The 15,921-nt window shown below is 39.9% G+C and overlaps 2 protein-coding genes across 2 annotated transcripts; both read right to left on the bottom strand.

Moving 5' to 3' along the window:
* Positions 1-412: 412 nt before the first annotated feature.
* LOC146632095 (phosphatidylinositol 5-phosphate 4-kinase type-2 gamma-like) lies at positions 413-11,240 on the bottom strand. Its single transcript, XM_085354060.1, has 10 exons — positions 11,091-11,240; positions 10,905-11,002; positions 10,082-10,178; positions 9,407-9,556; positions 4,062-4,208; positions 3,717-3,755; positions 1,145-1,258; positions 813-1,068; positions 572-675; positions 413-493 (listed from the first exon to the last, which is right to left on the bottom strand). The coding sequence occupies exons 1-10, from the start codon at positions 11,238-11,240 to the stop codon at positions 413-415; spliced, it is 1,236 nt and encodes a 411-aa protein (XP_085210186.1).
* A 2,978-nt stretch (positions 11,241-14,218) lies between these two features.
* LOC146632096 (insulin-like growth factor-binding protein 6) lies at positions 14,219-15,484 on the bottom strand. The gene is made up of 4 exons (XM_085354063.1): positions 15,175-15,484; positions 14,801-14,829; positions 14,554-14,673; positions 14,219-14,439 (listed from the first exon to the last, which is right to left on the bottom strand). Exons 1-4 carry the CDS (start codon positions 15,482-15,484, stop codon positions 14,332-14,334), a joined length of 567 nt encoding a protein of 188 aa, XP_085210189.1. The 3' UTR covers positions 14,219-14,331.
* Between the last annotated feature and the right edge of the window lie 437 nt (positions 15,485-15,921).

Raw genomic sequence — 15,921 nt, forward strand, 5'->3', positions numbered from 1 at the left:
CAAGCAAGATGTACCTAATAATGTGGCTGGTGTAAAGCTTATTTTATCATCTTTGGCCAGTAAAACAAATACCTTCATATTAGTGATGTTTACAGGTGTAAACTTGAAAGATGTCTTTCAGGAATCTTTTATTTCTTGCTGTCACTTAGACTCAACAGTAGTGTTGCCAAACCTTTACGTCAAAAGAAAATAAACCCATTAACAACATTGAGCTGCCAAGAAGTCCTTTTCGCAAATTCTTCACTTGGAATAAATGCACAGCTTGTCTCGAAGTGTAGAATCCCATGAATAGTAAAGATGTTTTTTAAAAAGGAAGGGAAACAAAAGGATGCTATTAAATTATTAGTGCTTTATTGGTGATGCTTTGATGACTGCAAAGCTGAATTCTTCATGTATTAAATGAATCCCTGAACTAGGCAAAGATTTTGGCGATGAACTCTTTGAAGCGTTTAGCGTACTGCTCTGGATGAACAGTTGAGATCTCAGCTCCTGCCTACAAAACACAGACACACAGTCGATCAGAAATAAGTAGAAGCAGCCCTTTACACTTTGCAGAGCACTGATCTCTCACCCCGTGTTTGACAGCCTTGGCAGCGTGAGCGGCTTTCTTCTTGGTGTCGTACTGCGTCAGCACGTCAATCAGACCCATAAAATACACCTCCCTACGGGGCGCACCTACAAGGGAGCGATTCACAGTGTTTGGCGAGCGATATTGATCTGCGCATATGATCTTATCTTGTGCAGCACAGTGTGAGAGGAAGTTTCGGTGGGTGAAAAAGCGCAGGGCTCCTATCTCGGCTGTCGGGACTCACCCACAGCGCTCTGAATAGCGTACACATCCACATAAGGGTCGAAATCCCCGGGACCCATGGGTTTGAAGGAGTTCATGTAGCCGGTAATGCCTTCAGGGGAGGTGGAGTGGGGAGCAGGAGCAAGGCCATTTTCATCATCCTCTTCCTCCTCATCAGACAGCTCCATCTCCTCCTCCTCCTCCTCCATCTCGGCTCTTTCGACATCGTGGATACCGAGCAGCAGGCTGTAGTCCATGATCCTCATACGTACAAGAAACTGCAGTGAGAGAAATAATTACACACCAGAGACAAGAAACACAAAAATCCCCCACAAAAAGCAACGCCTCTCTTACCTCAGTGTCTCTGTTGAGCTTGTCCATTATTTTCTCCTTCTCTTCATCACTCACATAAACTTTCTGCATGTTATTCATAAAGTCCACATCCTTATAAGTGGGCAATTCCTTGACCTGAAAATATAGAAAGAATTACAACATTCATTCAACAGCATTTTTCTTTTCATCAAAACATTTATAGCTTCTCCATTTTCATATGATTAAAGCCAAATAACATTTTCATAATTTTGTTTTCTGAATCAGTACAGATGGAAATATCAAAGGTTCCCGCAGCTCTGCAGCTAGTCAAACTTCCTCTATTAAACCAGATATTTCTTCATCTTTTTCTTTTTTATCTAGGTCAGCGTCGCTGGAGGCCAAACAGAGGGCTTCTGATGTTTAAAACAGCCTGTTGCTAAGTGATTTTTCTGTGGGAAGATTCAAGAAAGTCTAATCTTAAAATCACATTTGTCACAATGCGCAAACAATAACAGTTACACATAGGAAAATAATTCCACACTCTGCCCTCAGGCACACATTTCAAAGAGAAAAAAAATACATTTTTGGTTTGCAGTCTTAGATGTAGCCTGTCAAACCGGGGAGAGCAGCCAGAATACTAAACACGTCCACATCTTCAGACAGACTGTGGGGGCAGTAGCACACGTGCAGCCACTTCAGGTATGCTAAGTTTTTCTTTCTCACTTCAGCTTTTATCATTTTACTTGCAGTCGGTGATTGATGTAGCTATCAGTCCAAACGTCAGACAATGTTAGGCAATAATCAGATGGTTTTTTTTCACAGAAATGTTGCCTTTTAGTGGCGTATCATTATCATTATCATTATCATTATCATTACGCCAAGTACTGAACAATTGTTTGTTAATTTCAGGTTACACAAGTCTCAGTGAGCTAAAATCAAAGTTTAGGCTGAAAGACTCACAGTTTTTCAGGTAAAAGCTTTTTTGGAATCACCTTGTTGGTGCAGAAATGCTATGTTATGCCTGTCTCTGTTATTGTTTTCATAGATTCAACTAAAGAAATGGGAAGAAATTATATGTTTTTGTGACAGACTGCTATTAACAAAGATGTGTATTATGTGTAGACACAACACTGGATCATCCCTTGGGTTAGGTGCATTTTTATGCTTGAATGATTCACAGGTCAATGTTAAGTAGCTTAACAAACAACAACAATATTCCTTTGAAAATGGGCAGGTACAAGGATTGGACTGAAAATGAATGAAAAAGCAGCCAATGTTCATAGAAAAATTTAAAAAGACCTTCAGAAAGCCTGGGCTGCTCAAGACTATTTCAAAGATCACAACAAAATCTGGTCCAGGAAACAAAACGTGACAAAATCGAGGGCTTGAAACTTTTGCACAGTACCATATAAATAGGTTGTTGTATCCTGCTCATTATGGCAGATAATCATGTGAGCTGACTACAAGATAAATAAATAAATGAACCATATCAAAGATGCATACCTAAATAAACCGATGATACATTGTAATCTGCACACCAGCTATGAATTCAATCGCTGTGCAACAGGCAAAGCGCTTATTTTAATGGCTTACAAAGTCAACCTGGCACTATTAATTAATGGACTTGATGAACCCTAAAACTTTACTGTGTTTGGTCTTCAGGCAGTTTGAGCTATTTACTGAACCTCTTTTCTGGACCCCAACAGTTTTTCTTTTTGCCTCACTGAGATATTTCTACCATTTTTTATTGGAGTGTCTCTTTTCTGAAAAAGAAAAGAGCAAAATATTGTAGAAAAATATTGTAGAAAATGTTAATGATTAAAAAAAAGCATTTTCAAAAGTTTCTGTGACTCAATATATGTCTTTCATTTAAACATATTAAAAAAGGACACCCGCAGTTTTACAAGGGAAGCACTGGTAAGGAGAAATTAGAAAGAAATTCTGAAAATGAATCCTATGGAAATATAGCTGCGTAATGGCTTCGACTGCTGTGGAGATGCTTTTTTTAAACGCAAAGGCCTCTCCAAGCTTGACGCGTGGAGTTGAAAGACGAGTGTTTATCAGTCAGGGTCAGCTGCTGTTTTTGACGTTTCGTGTTTATCTCTCTCTCTCTCACGAGTCTCCCAGCTTGATGTGAGCACAGAACTAAATCACTTCAAAAACTAAAGACCAGAAAGGCACTTGACTGGTTTTGGAAATAACCACCTCATAGATTATATATTTTTCCTTTTAGTGCAACACGCTGTGTTGCACTAAAACAAAACACTTTGGTCCTTCATTTGAACAGGTACAAAAAAGAAACCAAACACATCAGACATCGCAATAAAGCTATTGCCAAATAAAGGTATAATAATCGAGTGGAGCCGAGCTTTTTTTGACCATTTTCTTACTGGAGATGTTAGTGCAAGGTTATCATAATTAAAATTAACAAGCTCAAATGTATTCAGCCACTCTTTCATTGAGCCTGAGTCAGAAGACGTAAAAATAACCATCTGTAATAGATCACTGCCTCTTAAACACTCCACGGCCACACGTGTGCTTTATTTCCAGTAAAGACAAACGTCACTGGAACTCTTGTGGACAACAGACTGACTTTACCTGAATCTGATCTCACCTTTTCTTTAAAACTGGCTTCACGAGACACCAGCGAGCCCTGATGAAAGAGAAGAAAGTGACCGGTGTTACTGTTGAGCCAAAGATCCATATTTGCTCATTACTTTCAAAGCTAGAATAGTCATTATCACTCATGTGTTCTCAGAGATGATACACGTGTGGCCATAAATCCAACAGTCTACTATTAATAAATGGTTTGGGGTGAAGCATAACTTTAATTCACAAGCATTTAACACTCTGTTTTTTAAACTATTGTCTTTAAATGTTTTGGTAAGTTAAGCATTTCAATAGCTGATAAAAGTAATAAGACACTATCATATGAGATACACTGCCTCTGGAGGATTACCTTGAGGTCATACTTCCTGTGTACGTGAAGTCGGTGGCTGAACATGTTCCTCATTACTAACAGGTAGGTGTCCTCACTCTCCACAGTGACTCTGTACATGGCCAGGAACTGAGGGAGGAGCGTCCTGCCGTGGCAGGTGACAATATGCTGGAAGAGACCATCAGTACATGGATTTTCAGTCATGAAGAATAAACATCTGCACGTGGATATAATAAGTTGTGGTTAATGCTCTTCCTGAAGATCCTCCTGTGGCATCTGATCAGCACCGCAGATGTAATTTAGACTTGGAATAATTTACAGGACGAACTCCATTTGAAAACACTGCCTGCATTTCAAACAGATGGCTTCATTGTTATATGACTCTACAGCGTCGTTAAGACATTGCATAAGAGGTAAAGTATGATAACATAAAAGAGTTCCTAGTAAGATAAGGTTTTTCTTGTAACAGATATGATTCAATGCACAGGTAATATAAAGTCATTTCATAGCATCATAGCAAGAAATGTCAAGAAAGGCAGGGAGGATGTACAGTCCCAGCAAGTAAACGTGGATTTACACAATGCTCGACTTCATTTTTTAATCAGCTTTGTATTTTGAGACGTCTGTTATACCTCAAGTATGAAAACAGTTCATTGTGATGAGCAACAATAAGTGTCAAAGCCACTGAGCACAGCGTTGTCTGCATTGCATTTGTGCACTGGAGCGTCTACAAGTGAAACTGAGCTAATTCTGATGGACTTGGAGTTGGTAATATACTGAATGACATTTGTGTCAAACCTTTAATTAGGATGAAACAAATGGAGAATTAAAACTAAATTCATTTAATAAAATACTCTGTTAAAATCCATCAGATTCTCCTGTGTCCTATTGTTAGAGTTGTCATATTGGTAAATCTATCACCTTACAAAGCTAGTTAACTGCTGTGAGATTTTCAGTCTGTATTGCGTGTTTAACCTCTTTGTATGAACAGTCTGATGTCATTAACTTATTAATAAATGTGGCTGATTCTGCCAACAACACCCCTTTCACGTGAACATGGAATGAAAGCCCTGGAGGAAACCGGCTTATCTTGAGTGCCAGTGTTACAGTAAGTGAATCGACCCCCGGGTACGCTGAGGGAGCAAGGCATACCTGAATGCACTTAACATATGTCAGAACAATCAGACATCAAGTAAAAATGAAAGAAAACGAAAGTTAGGAAGATATGCTAAATATGGAGGCAAGAAGACTCAAATTAAATATGAAAACAGACTCATGGGGACATTGGAGGACAAAAACACAAGCACAGAAACTGAGGGAGGAAAAGATAAGGAGACAGCGAGGGAACAAAACACACAAGAAATATCAAACTCAAAATAAGTTGGGGTTCTAAGCAAGAGCCCCAAACTCCAAAGAAACTGAACTGGGAACCAGAAGAAAGTTCAAGCTCTCATAAAAAGGCGTGTTTCACATGTCAAGTGATTCTTCTCACACAAATGATCCCTGTGACTGTTGCCTGCTCCAGTTAGAGCCATTATCAGATGATCATGATGTAAAGTGGTCATAAAACCTATAAAGAAATGAAAAAATATAACAGCGAAATGCAAAGTCATTTATCTTGGGATTTGGCAGAGTGGTGAAGTAAACGTTTTAATTTGAGTTAATATATTTATGTTACCACTAAGTGTGCGCTCAGCGCTGCTGTTGATGTCTAATATGGTGGCTGCACATTAGACCTCTGAAACTTTAAACTGGCAAGTGCAAATCACTTTAGTTTGTCAGCAGACCAACGTGAATCTGATTTAACTGATTGATAGGTGTTCATGGTGTGTGTTCAGTCTTCCTGCAGCTGCGGTTCAAACAGTGTAAAAGAGGCAGCAGATTAGAATCGGGCATAACAACATTTAAACATTTTCTGCATCACCAGAATAATATATACACACTCTAGTGGCACCGTTTTCACAGCTGTACATTTATAGACCCCATTATTAAGAGGTTTTAGTAAAGTAATAGTAGTAGGCTTAACAAGCTGCATATGAAACATATAGCTCCGGCAGAAAATCGATATCACACCTTAAAATGTTGTAAATTAAGCAATCATTAAAAAACATGCTGTTTTCAAACAGTGACCTGTTATCATGATGACTTATCCTGGTAAAAAGAGAGCCGCTTTCATGACACTGAAAACTCTGACTTTAAGGTCAAGACAGCTCACTAACCCCATAATCTTGCTTCACAGAACACCTCTATGAGCTCATATAGCACAACAAAAACAAACCCCTCCAAATTACTAGAATGATAAGAATGACCGGCTGAGTTTATGCACAGCGTGTCTGAGCTGTCGATTATATACCTACACTGGCAGAGTACTGGCTCACATTAGCGTTGTGAACAAGCTAGAAACAATTCTAGTTTGTTTAACAGTAGCACCACACCTGTCCTAATCTACTGTGCTCACACAGCATACACAACTCTTGTGGTCAGCATCACTACAACATTTAGATTTTAAATAGCATCTAAAATTTTCATCTTTCCCTGATGACTATCAGTAACAATCTTATTGCTCTATAAGCATTTATATATGATCTTAAACAGAGCCCCGCACTGTACCTGCTGACCTTATTCTAAGGTCTGTTGGACATAGACTAAGCCTCCGTTTGAATTGAGTTTTTATATGAATTATTTATTCTCAGATCATGAAACATCACAGGGACTGCAGATGAGAGAATAAGAATGAAAAATGCCCTTTAAACATTAATTTAATGAAATACTCAATTAATATCAATATCTTCTTGCATTTTGATATGATAAATCTGTTAACCTACACAGTCAGTATGTTGCTGGCTTTCTTTTCAGGCTTCAGAAAGGCTAAGCGTTATTATTAACCAAAGTCCTTAACACATACAATTTTAATACGATATTACTCTTAAGCGCTTTTTCTCTTACATACCCTCATACTGCTTTGTCTGCAGCAGCTACGTTGCTTTCAGGCATATTACCTGTTTAACTTCTTCATATTTTTCCCATAGTATTCTCTCACCTTCCTGTGTAACATCAGCTGCTCTACTGCTCTAGTGCTAATGCCACCACTTTCATGTGACCACAAAGGGGAAACCCTGGGTTAACTTAGCAAGATGATTACCAGCTACACGTGACCGCTTATCCTGATTGCCAGTGTTAGGGTAAGTGAATCCAGATAGCGCAAAGATATCCTGGGTCTGTGCAACTGGGTCTGTAGTATAAATCTCTGATGGTGGTGCGTATTTGATTCTCTCTTGGTGATTTATGAGAAGGAAACATTTTGACAGGTCTGCGAAAAATCGTTATGCCTCAGAAGTAATATCTGTAGGAAGGAAATCATGTTGCACAGAATCTGTGGTCTACATCTGTGAGTCATCAGTGAATTTTCTTTTTTTTTGGTAACCCCTCCTATATCAATTGATACCAGTGGTGCCAACTTCGGGCATTTTTATTGATTTTTTGGCACCAGGGCCAGTGTCTTTTCAGTGGAAATGCATTAAAGTGATCTGAGATTAGGGAGTGATGTTCACTGACTGTCACGGCGAGTGAGAGGAGCCGTGTGGAGGAGGAAAAGGAGGATCCACACGCAGGCAGTCGTGAAGGTGTAAAAGGTGATTTATTGAACACAAAAGGAGAGGCAAACGGCAACACGGAGAACTAAACTATACTGGGAAACAACTAAAACTACAAAGCACAAACCTGAATGAGCAGAGGAGACTGATGATGGACAGCAGGGAGAACACACAGGTGAGACATGGTAGAAACACAGATGAGGCAGGGTGGAATACACAGACGGACCAGCAACTACAACAACGGAGGACATGACTTAAATACACCCAGAGAAACACAGGGGAATTACACACAGGTGGTGGACACAGCTGGGAATGATCAACACGACGAGACAGAGGTAAAACTGAACACACTCACATGAGACCCAGACCTTCACAATAAAACAGGAAATGAGAACACCACACCAAGACGCAGACCTGACACTGAGAGACAGACAGAATGACACATGGAACCTGAACTAAACTAAACGTGAGATACAACCGAGAACAAATCCTTAAACATGAAACTCAAATAATAAACATCATAATCATCATCATAAACACAACAAGAGAACAAGAAAACAATCCCTGATGCAAACTAAAACCAAAACATAATAACCTCAAACATGGAATAACAAAAACATGAAACTCCACATACTGGGTCCAACGGACCCAGACCCGTGACACTGACAGGCTCATGCAACAGTATCATGGCTTACTGCAAGCCCTTTTAAATGTCATTGGTAACATCAGTGCTCTTTCAACAACAACAACAACAACAAAAAGCTGTGTGAAGGCCTTTTGTGGCACTACAGAAAAGAAATACAGTACAAGCAAACAAACATCATGCTACTTGTTAATATGTCATGTGACTTAGCTTTCTCTGTTTGGTGTGTTATTTTTTTTTGTATCTGTATAACCAGAAAAAGCTCTGACAGAATCATTCTTCAATGTGAATTATTTAATATGCTTCAATTTAAATGTAAAACTGGAGCCATGAAATTCTAACACTCGTGTCTCAGCTTTGATGCTGTAAAACCTTTACCATGGCAACCATGGTTAATGTAAAAAGGGCACATTTTTTTCTTGTATAAAAACGACACAAGGAAAGAGAAAAGACTGGTAGATGTGTGCATGTACAAAAGGATTGCAACCATGCACACACTAGAAATACTATGTTCTTAGTTCAGTTCAATTCAATTCATTTTATTTAGCTCCAAATCGCAGCAACAGTCACATCAAGGCACTTCATACTAAAAGGTAAAAGAGAGAAAACCACAACAATCAGATGACCCCACGTGAGCAAGCATATGGTGACAGTGGGAAGGAAAAACTCCCTTTTAACAGGAAAAAACTTGCAGCAGAACCAGGAGAGGCAGCCATCAGCTGCAACCGGTTAGGGGTGAGGAGAGGGAGACACAACAAAAGACACACTGTGTAAGAGAGCCAGGGATTAATAATAACTAATGATTAAATGCAAAGTGGTGAACAACCACAGACAGTGAAAAGAGGTGAAGAAGAAACACTCAGTGCACTATGGGAAGAGCCCAGCAGCTTAGCCCTAAATGCAGGGTAACTAAGGGAGGATTCTGGGTCACCTGATCCAGCCCTAACTATAACCTTTATCAGAAAGTATAGTTTTGAGCCTTATTGTAAAAGCAGAGAGAGTGCCTCTCTCCAGTATCCAAACTGGGAGCTGGTTCCACAGAAAAGGGGCCTGAAAGCTGGAGTCTCCAATTTTAAAATTGAACCTACTCTCTGACCTTTAAAGGACATATAAACTTGTGTCAGTCCTACCTGGTGATATGCAGAGAGCGCATTATGCATTTCTGCAACCTCCTCACTGGAAATTTCTTTTATAACCAAAGTGCGGTCGTACGACGTCAGCAGCAGGCCCGCATATTTCCCTTCGTCGTGTCTGAGAGGAGGACTCCGAGCCAGAGAAACCTGCCGGTGAGTGAGAGAACAGCATCATGAGATCAGAAGGAGAAGCCTCCTGCCCTGGGAAACCTTTCACATTTTAAAGTGTTGAAACAAATGCAAATATCTTACATATACCAGAAATGTAATGCTGCGCAGCATCGGACCATAAAAAGCTTTGTTTTAACATGCTTCTCACATTGATCTGAATGCAGGTCTGCAGTAAGCTAATGTGACTTTTATCAGCAACAATATGTTTCCCGTAATTGTGTGCTAAGCAAATGTGCACTTCCCAGACTGGAGGATGGCTGTGTGCCACCTGGCGCATGCAAAATACGACACAAAGAAATGCAAATGTAGAAGCGAGCAGATCAATATGCACATAAAAGTTCATGGTTTCGATCAAAGGAAAACACACAGAGCCTTGGATGTTCTCTGCTTGTGCGAGTCTATGTTTTTTTCTAATGGCCTCTACATTTTTGTGAAACGATAGATTTTATCCATATTTATATTTTAGTGCACAATGAAACGCAGACTTGCTGTGAATCATACCTGGAAATCTTGATCCTCAATGCCAAAGCGCTCTCGCAGGTTTCTGAACACTTGAGGACAGTGCTCTTTGAATTTAAACTGTCCTGGAAGAGTCTCCCTGAGGAATAATGACAATAACGCATAGATTTAGTGTGCAGCAACATTTTACAAAAGATCTATGCTCGTGACTATTAGCTGACTGAATTATATTAGGGATCCTGCTGCTTAACAGCTTCCAGATCAAAACAAGTTCAGAGAAATCTCACTACAGTAACGGCACTTTAACCTTGGGAAAATATTTTATTGGTCCTCAAACCTCTGTTCATAAGTCTTTACTGAACCCGGATTCCTGAACGGATTAAAGGATTATTGAAAGCCTTTCACTTTTCTAGACTCAGTGCTTATAGAAACCGAACCTAACAACAGACACTGTATAGGACAGCTTTTATAAATGATTATTATACTGTAGCACACTCTGACTGACACTCTTCCACCACTATTTCAGATAAATCCATCAAGCTAACCTTTTTTTGCCTTTTAAATTATGTTGCACAGCAAGTAAAAAAAACACAAGTTAATGCTGCACTTCTAACTTTAGCCCATAACATCATTCTTTCTCTTTCGAGACAATATTGCACTGCGCTCATTACTGTAGCTATAGTGTTGGTGAAGAAAAACACCGTTGCTCTCTAAAGGGGTCTGGATATTCTGATAAGCAGAGACAATAACACCGAGAAATAAATCCTGAGAGGAACAAAAATCTGTGCAGTTTACAGGAAGCAAAACGAGGCTCCTGCAATCATGCAGACAGAGCTGAGTAGAGCCTATGAGCAGAGCACAGTACTTATTGAAGAGGTGGTTGTTGACTTTGATCTTGGTGCTGGCTTTGAAGTCGTCTGGGAGCAGCATGACAGGTACGGGCACCTGGCTCAGGTCATTAATCTGCGCATGATCAGTGGATAAATAGTTAATAATGAACATTTTCATACCCAGGCAGACAGAAGTGCACATTAAACGGCCTTATAGCTACCGAATGATTGACTCCCCACATCAGCACGCTCAACACGGGGTCACTCGCTCGGAAAACCTTCACTTTCTGTTGAACAAAGTGTTTCTTCTTCGTCTTCCTTTTTGGCGCCAGAGTGTTCAGAGGGTTGGAGGTAGCACTGGGAGAAGACATTTTCAGGCAGGTATCCGCGTCTCCGTCTGTGGACAGGCGTTTTGTTGTCTCTGTATGTAAAGTAGGCTAAAGTCCGCCCTGCAGCAGCCTATTAGCGCTTTGATCCAACACCCTGCGAGCCCAGCGCCTTTTGGTCCTTCAGTCCAGCAACGAACAGGTGCAGAGCCTCCCCCAACACGGGCTGAGCCTTCATCATCTTATTTTGTGGCTCATTTTTAAGCTTTGTTAATTTGACATGCTGTCACATTAATGATCATTTTCGTGCAGGCTTGCTTACAGGCAGAACTGCAGTAATTACATCTAAATTACCAGTGCTGTACGATTCTGCAAAGTTTGGTATCCATCCGATACCAAGTAAATAAAGGGCTAGTATTGCCGATACCAATGTCGATACTGAAACTTTTAACTTGTATGTAGGGGAGAGAAGTGTATTTTTTAATGTGGTTTCTTCTGGAGACCTGGAATCTATAGAAACAAAGTATCCATCATATTCTGCTGGCCCACCTCTATTATTACAGCTCTTAGTGGTGATTTGTTAATTATAGTTAATTTTATAATTATATATATATATATATATATATATATATTTGTTTGTTTGTGACCTTTAAAATGTAGCAATTTATGTTTATAATAGCACATGCTGTGAGGGAAATGTGTTTTGTTTCCGTTTACTTAAATAATTTTAAATTGCATCAGTTTTTTGTTTGTTTGTTTTTTTTATTCAAAAATACTCTAAAGAAGAATATATGCATTTTGTATTCACGTGTTGATGTCATTCATCTATCTTACTCAGTGCGGTGTGGTCAGGCTCATCAGAATATTTTATCATAAATAAATACAATAGTGAGAAACTGATGTAGAATTCAGTGGGTCATGCTGAGCCTGTGCCACTTTGTTAGGTACACCTGTACGTGCAAATATGTCATGGCATTACCATGGCATTTGAGCGTGTAGACATGGCCTGTATGACCTGCAGAAGTTCAAACTGAGCAGAATGGGGAAGAAAGATGATTTAAGGGACTTGAACATTTGCATGGTTGCTGGTGCCGGACAGGCTAGTCTGGTTATTTCAGAACCTGCTGATCTACTGATATTTTCCCAAACAAGGTTTACAGAGAATAGTTTTGAATGGCTGTTATCTGGGTGAAAATGCTTTATCTACTTCAGAGGTCAGAGGAGAATGGCCATACTCCCTTTAGGACGTCAGGGCAGATGGCATGGATACCCAACTTTGTGAACACGATAACTCGAGAACGAAGTGATGGTACTTTCAGATTGGTACAATATGTGGGTCTACTAAAAATCTTGGACAAGTTTGAATATTAGTGACCTCAGCTTCAGTGATCTCTGCTGTGACATTCAGGTGATAGTGTCAGAATAAACAACATGAAAGCACGTATCCACGATGCCGTGGATCAGCACTTCAGGCTGCTGGTGGTGTAATGGTGTAAGGGATATTTTCTTGGCACACTTTAGGCCCATTAGGCCCAATGGAGCATTGTTTAAATGCCACAGTCTGATTATTGTCGCTGACCATGCCCATCCATTTATGACCACAAAGCCATCTTCTGATTCCTGCTTACAGCAGCATAGTGCATCATGTCATTGAACATGACAATGAGTTCACAGTTGCTCAAATGGCCTCCTCCACATTCACCAGATTTGAAGCCAATAGAGCACCTTTGGGATGTTGTGGACCAGGAGAGTTTCATCATGTGCAGCTGACAATTCTGCAAAAACTGTGTGATGCTGTCACATCAATATAGACCAAAATATCTGAGAAATGTTCAACATAGAAATTACAGAATTAAGGCAGTCCTGAACTCAAAAGGGGACCCAACCCAGTACCAAAGAAGTGTACCTAATAAAGTGGCCAGTTTGTGTGGATGATATTATTTGAACTGCATAAGAGGTTAAATGTTGGTTTGTGATGAACAATTTTTAAGTAAATTAATTATCCTGATAGTAGTTATACTCATGATGCACATGCAGAAGTGCCCTGTTCACAGTCATATACACTGTCTCATTCATGCATAAGCATTGTGGGGCCAGTGCAACCCTATGCTTCCTGCTTGGTTGTTAACCACTAAGACTTGTAACACAGTACTTTCTGGTGCAAATTACAGTGGGAGCTGTAATTTTTACACTTCACAAAACCACCAGGTGGACCGTATTGGACCATTCCACGGGCCAGTTCGGGCCTCCAGACCACATGTTTGACACCCTTGTTGCAGCAAATCATAATATTCTTTCTATTGTGGTTGCAGGAACCACTAGACTAAAGAGCTGAGACTTCCTGTTTAAAGGGCCAGATAAATTAAAAAACTAAAACATGTTTTATTTTAAAAAATCTTTAATATAATAACCAATAAAAATCTTACATTTATTTTTGTAATACTGTGTTTCGCCGTATATCAGTCTTGAAAATTAAAAATGCCCCCAAGTCCTTAATCACTAATGGCGCTATCAGTGTTAACATAAATAGAATATCATATCCGAAGTAACATAAATAGGATTACATGTTGAGATATTTTACAGCATTGATAGTTGTACAATTACAGTGGTTTCAAAGTTTAAAAAAAATATGGAAAATATATATAAATACACTTTTTCTAGTGATCAGTCAGTCTATAAAATTCTAAACTTGCATTAATAACACGATGTGCCACTGGTGGATGCCGAAAATGTGCCTCTCTATGCTTACATAGATATTCTTTTCAAGAAAAAAATCATAACTGATTTATGGTTAATCAATCCAATAATCAATAGCTGTCATTTACAATACTTAGAATCAGTTTCATGTTAGAACAAATGGGGTTTCCCTTCAAAAGCAAACAGCATTTTTAAATGGCCGCGTGTTATGAGGGTTAACATGAAAGGACATCAAACCAATAAAGTTTTAATGTGTTCAGCAGAGGGCGCATGGACACTAAAGTTTCACCTGATTGTTAAACAGCCTTGTAATAGCGATGTCCTTCTCTCTGCTGGCGCACAGTCACATAAGAGGCACTGTGTTCGGTCCCTTTACTGGTCTGGTGTGCCTTCATCGTAATCTCACACAGGGACTGAAGCTTCAGCCTCCTCGTTGCATTTAACAGCTCAGACCACCCTTCTGTTTAGTGTTTGTAGACAGGGGCATGCCGTTCTTGTCAACGCACCAACACTTTCCTCGCCGCCGCCCACCTCGAGATGACCAACACTGCCGAAAACACAACAGACATAGTAAAGAGTTAAATGCAAAGATGTCTGGTCTCTATAGAATCAATGTGAGATCAGCCCTTTTTCCTATAAATCATCTAATTTGGAGACTCACCTGCTTCTTTCTGAAGAAACCACGCTTGTCACAGTTGGGCATGTAGATATCATGGTTTGACGTAAATAAATGGGCATTAAGACCTTCGATGATTGTCGTTAGCAGCTGACGGCATGGAGCCTGAGAGAAGGAACAGAGTTAACCAGATATATGTAATGCCTACTTTAATTCACTGTCAGGAATGTGCTCTTTTTGTTTTGTTTTGTTTTTTAAACATAGATATACAGTACAGGATGAGCGTTTTTACCTCATCTGGATTCTCAGTAGGTGTACTTTCTAGTGTATGAAAGCAAATAAAAACAAACAAGAACATCAGTTTTTAAAATTTTAGCGTTTATGCCATTAAATTGAGGAAGATTTCACACATTTTGAGATCTTTTGCTTGGTAACACATGTTGATTTCTCTAGTCATACTCCAATTTCCATTATAACATGATAATAACCTGAAAAGCAGTGAGTTAAAAGCATTTAACTTTCGAGATAAATGTGATATTTAAGATTGTATCTCAGCCAACAACAGCAAAATAATAATAATAAGTATTCAATTACTCCTAAATCCATAATGTTTCTCTCTCACTGATTAAATCATAGCTTCTCCCAAAAAAGTAAGCTGAAACTTACCAGCAACATGGACCGGTTTAGTCGGGCTGGTGCTACTGGCATTACTGCAGACTCCTCTGCCTTCCAGCAGGGCACGCAGGGGCTTTGGCTCATCGTCTGGAGGTGCACAACGCAGACCGTGGGCGCAGCTCAGAGTGTAGACGCCACACGGCTCTCCAAGAGCCAAAGTTGTGGCATTTACCTCTACAGACGGCTGCCTCTGTGAGTGCTTTCCTCTGCAGGTAGGACATCCTCTGGACGGTGTGGTCAGTGGGCTTGAACAAGCCAGCTGCAGGAGGACCAGCACCAGGATGTTTAAACACAGCAACATCTTACACTAAAAGTTGTCTGCTAATAAATGGTTCCAGTGCAGCCTCGTAGCAGTAATAAACGGTTCCAAGATTCCCTTTTCTAACTCTGTTCCCAGTTTTGGATAATTTGCTCCAGCTGAGAGCAGCAAGTGATAATGCAGCTGACAGACGCCACTGACAGCAGCTTTTAAAGAGGAAAGGTATGGGAGGGATACGTGATGGAGAATGTTAGCTTTCCTCTCATTTCCACACAGCTGAGCACACCCCATTTGACTTGTCTCTGACACATACACGTGCTCACGCACGCTCATGCCATTTGTTGCCTGTCATGCCACTGGATAGCTATGTTTCCTACATTGACATAAATCACAAGTGATGCTGCGTTTGCTACACCATTGCTCTGCCTTTTCCCCACTTAGAGGATCATTTATCATCGTCATATTTTTACGGAGGTGCT

The sequence above is a fragment of the Diplotaxodon limnothrissa genome, linkage group LG5 (genome assembly GCF_057381915.1).
Source record: "Diplotaxodon limnothrissa isolate DT_005_m linkage group LG5, D_limnothrissa_male_GT1.1, whole genome shotgun sequence".
Lineage (NCBI taxonomy): Eukaryota > Metazoa > Chordata > Actinopteri > Cichliformes > Cichlidae > Diplotaxodon > Diplotaxodon limnothrissa.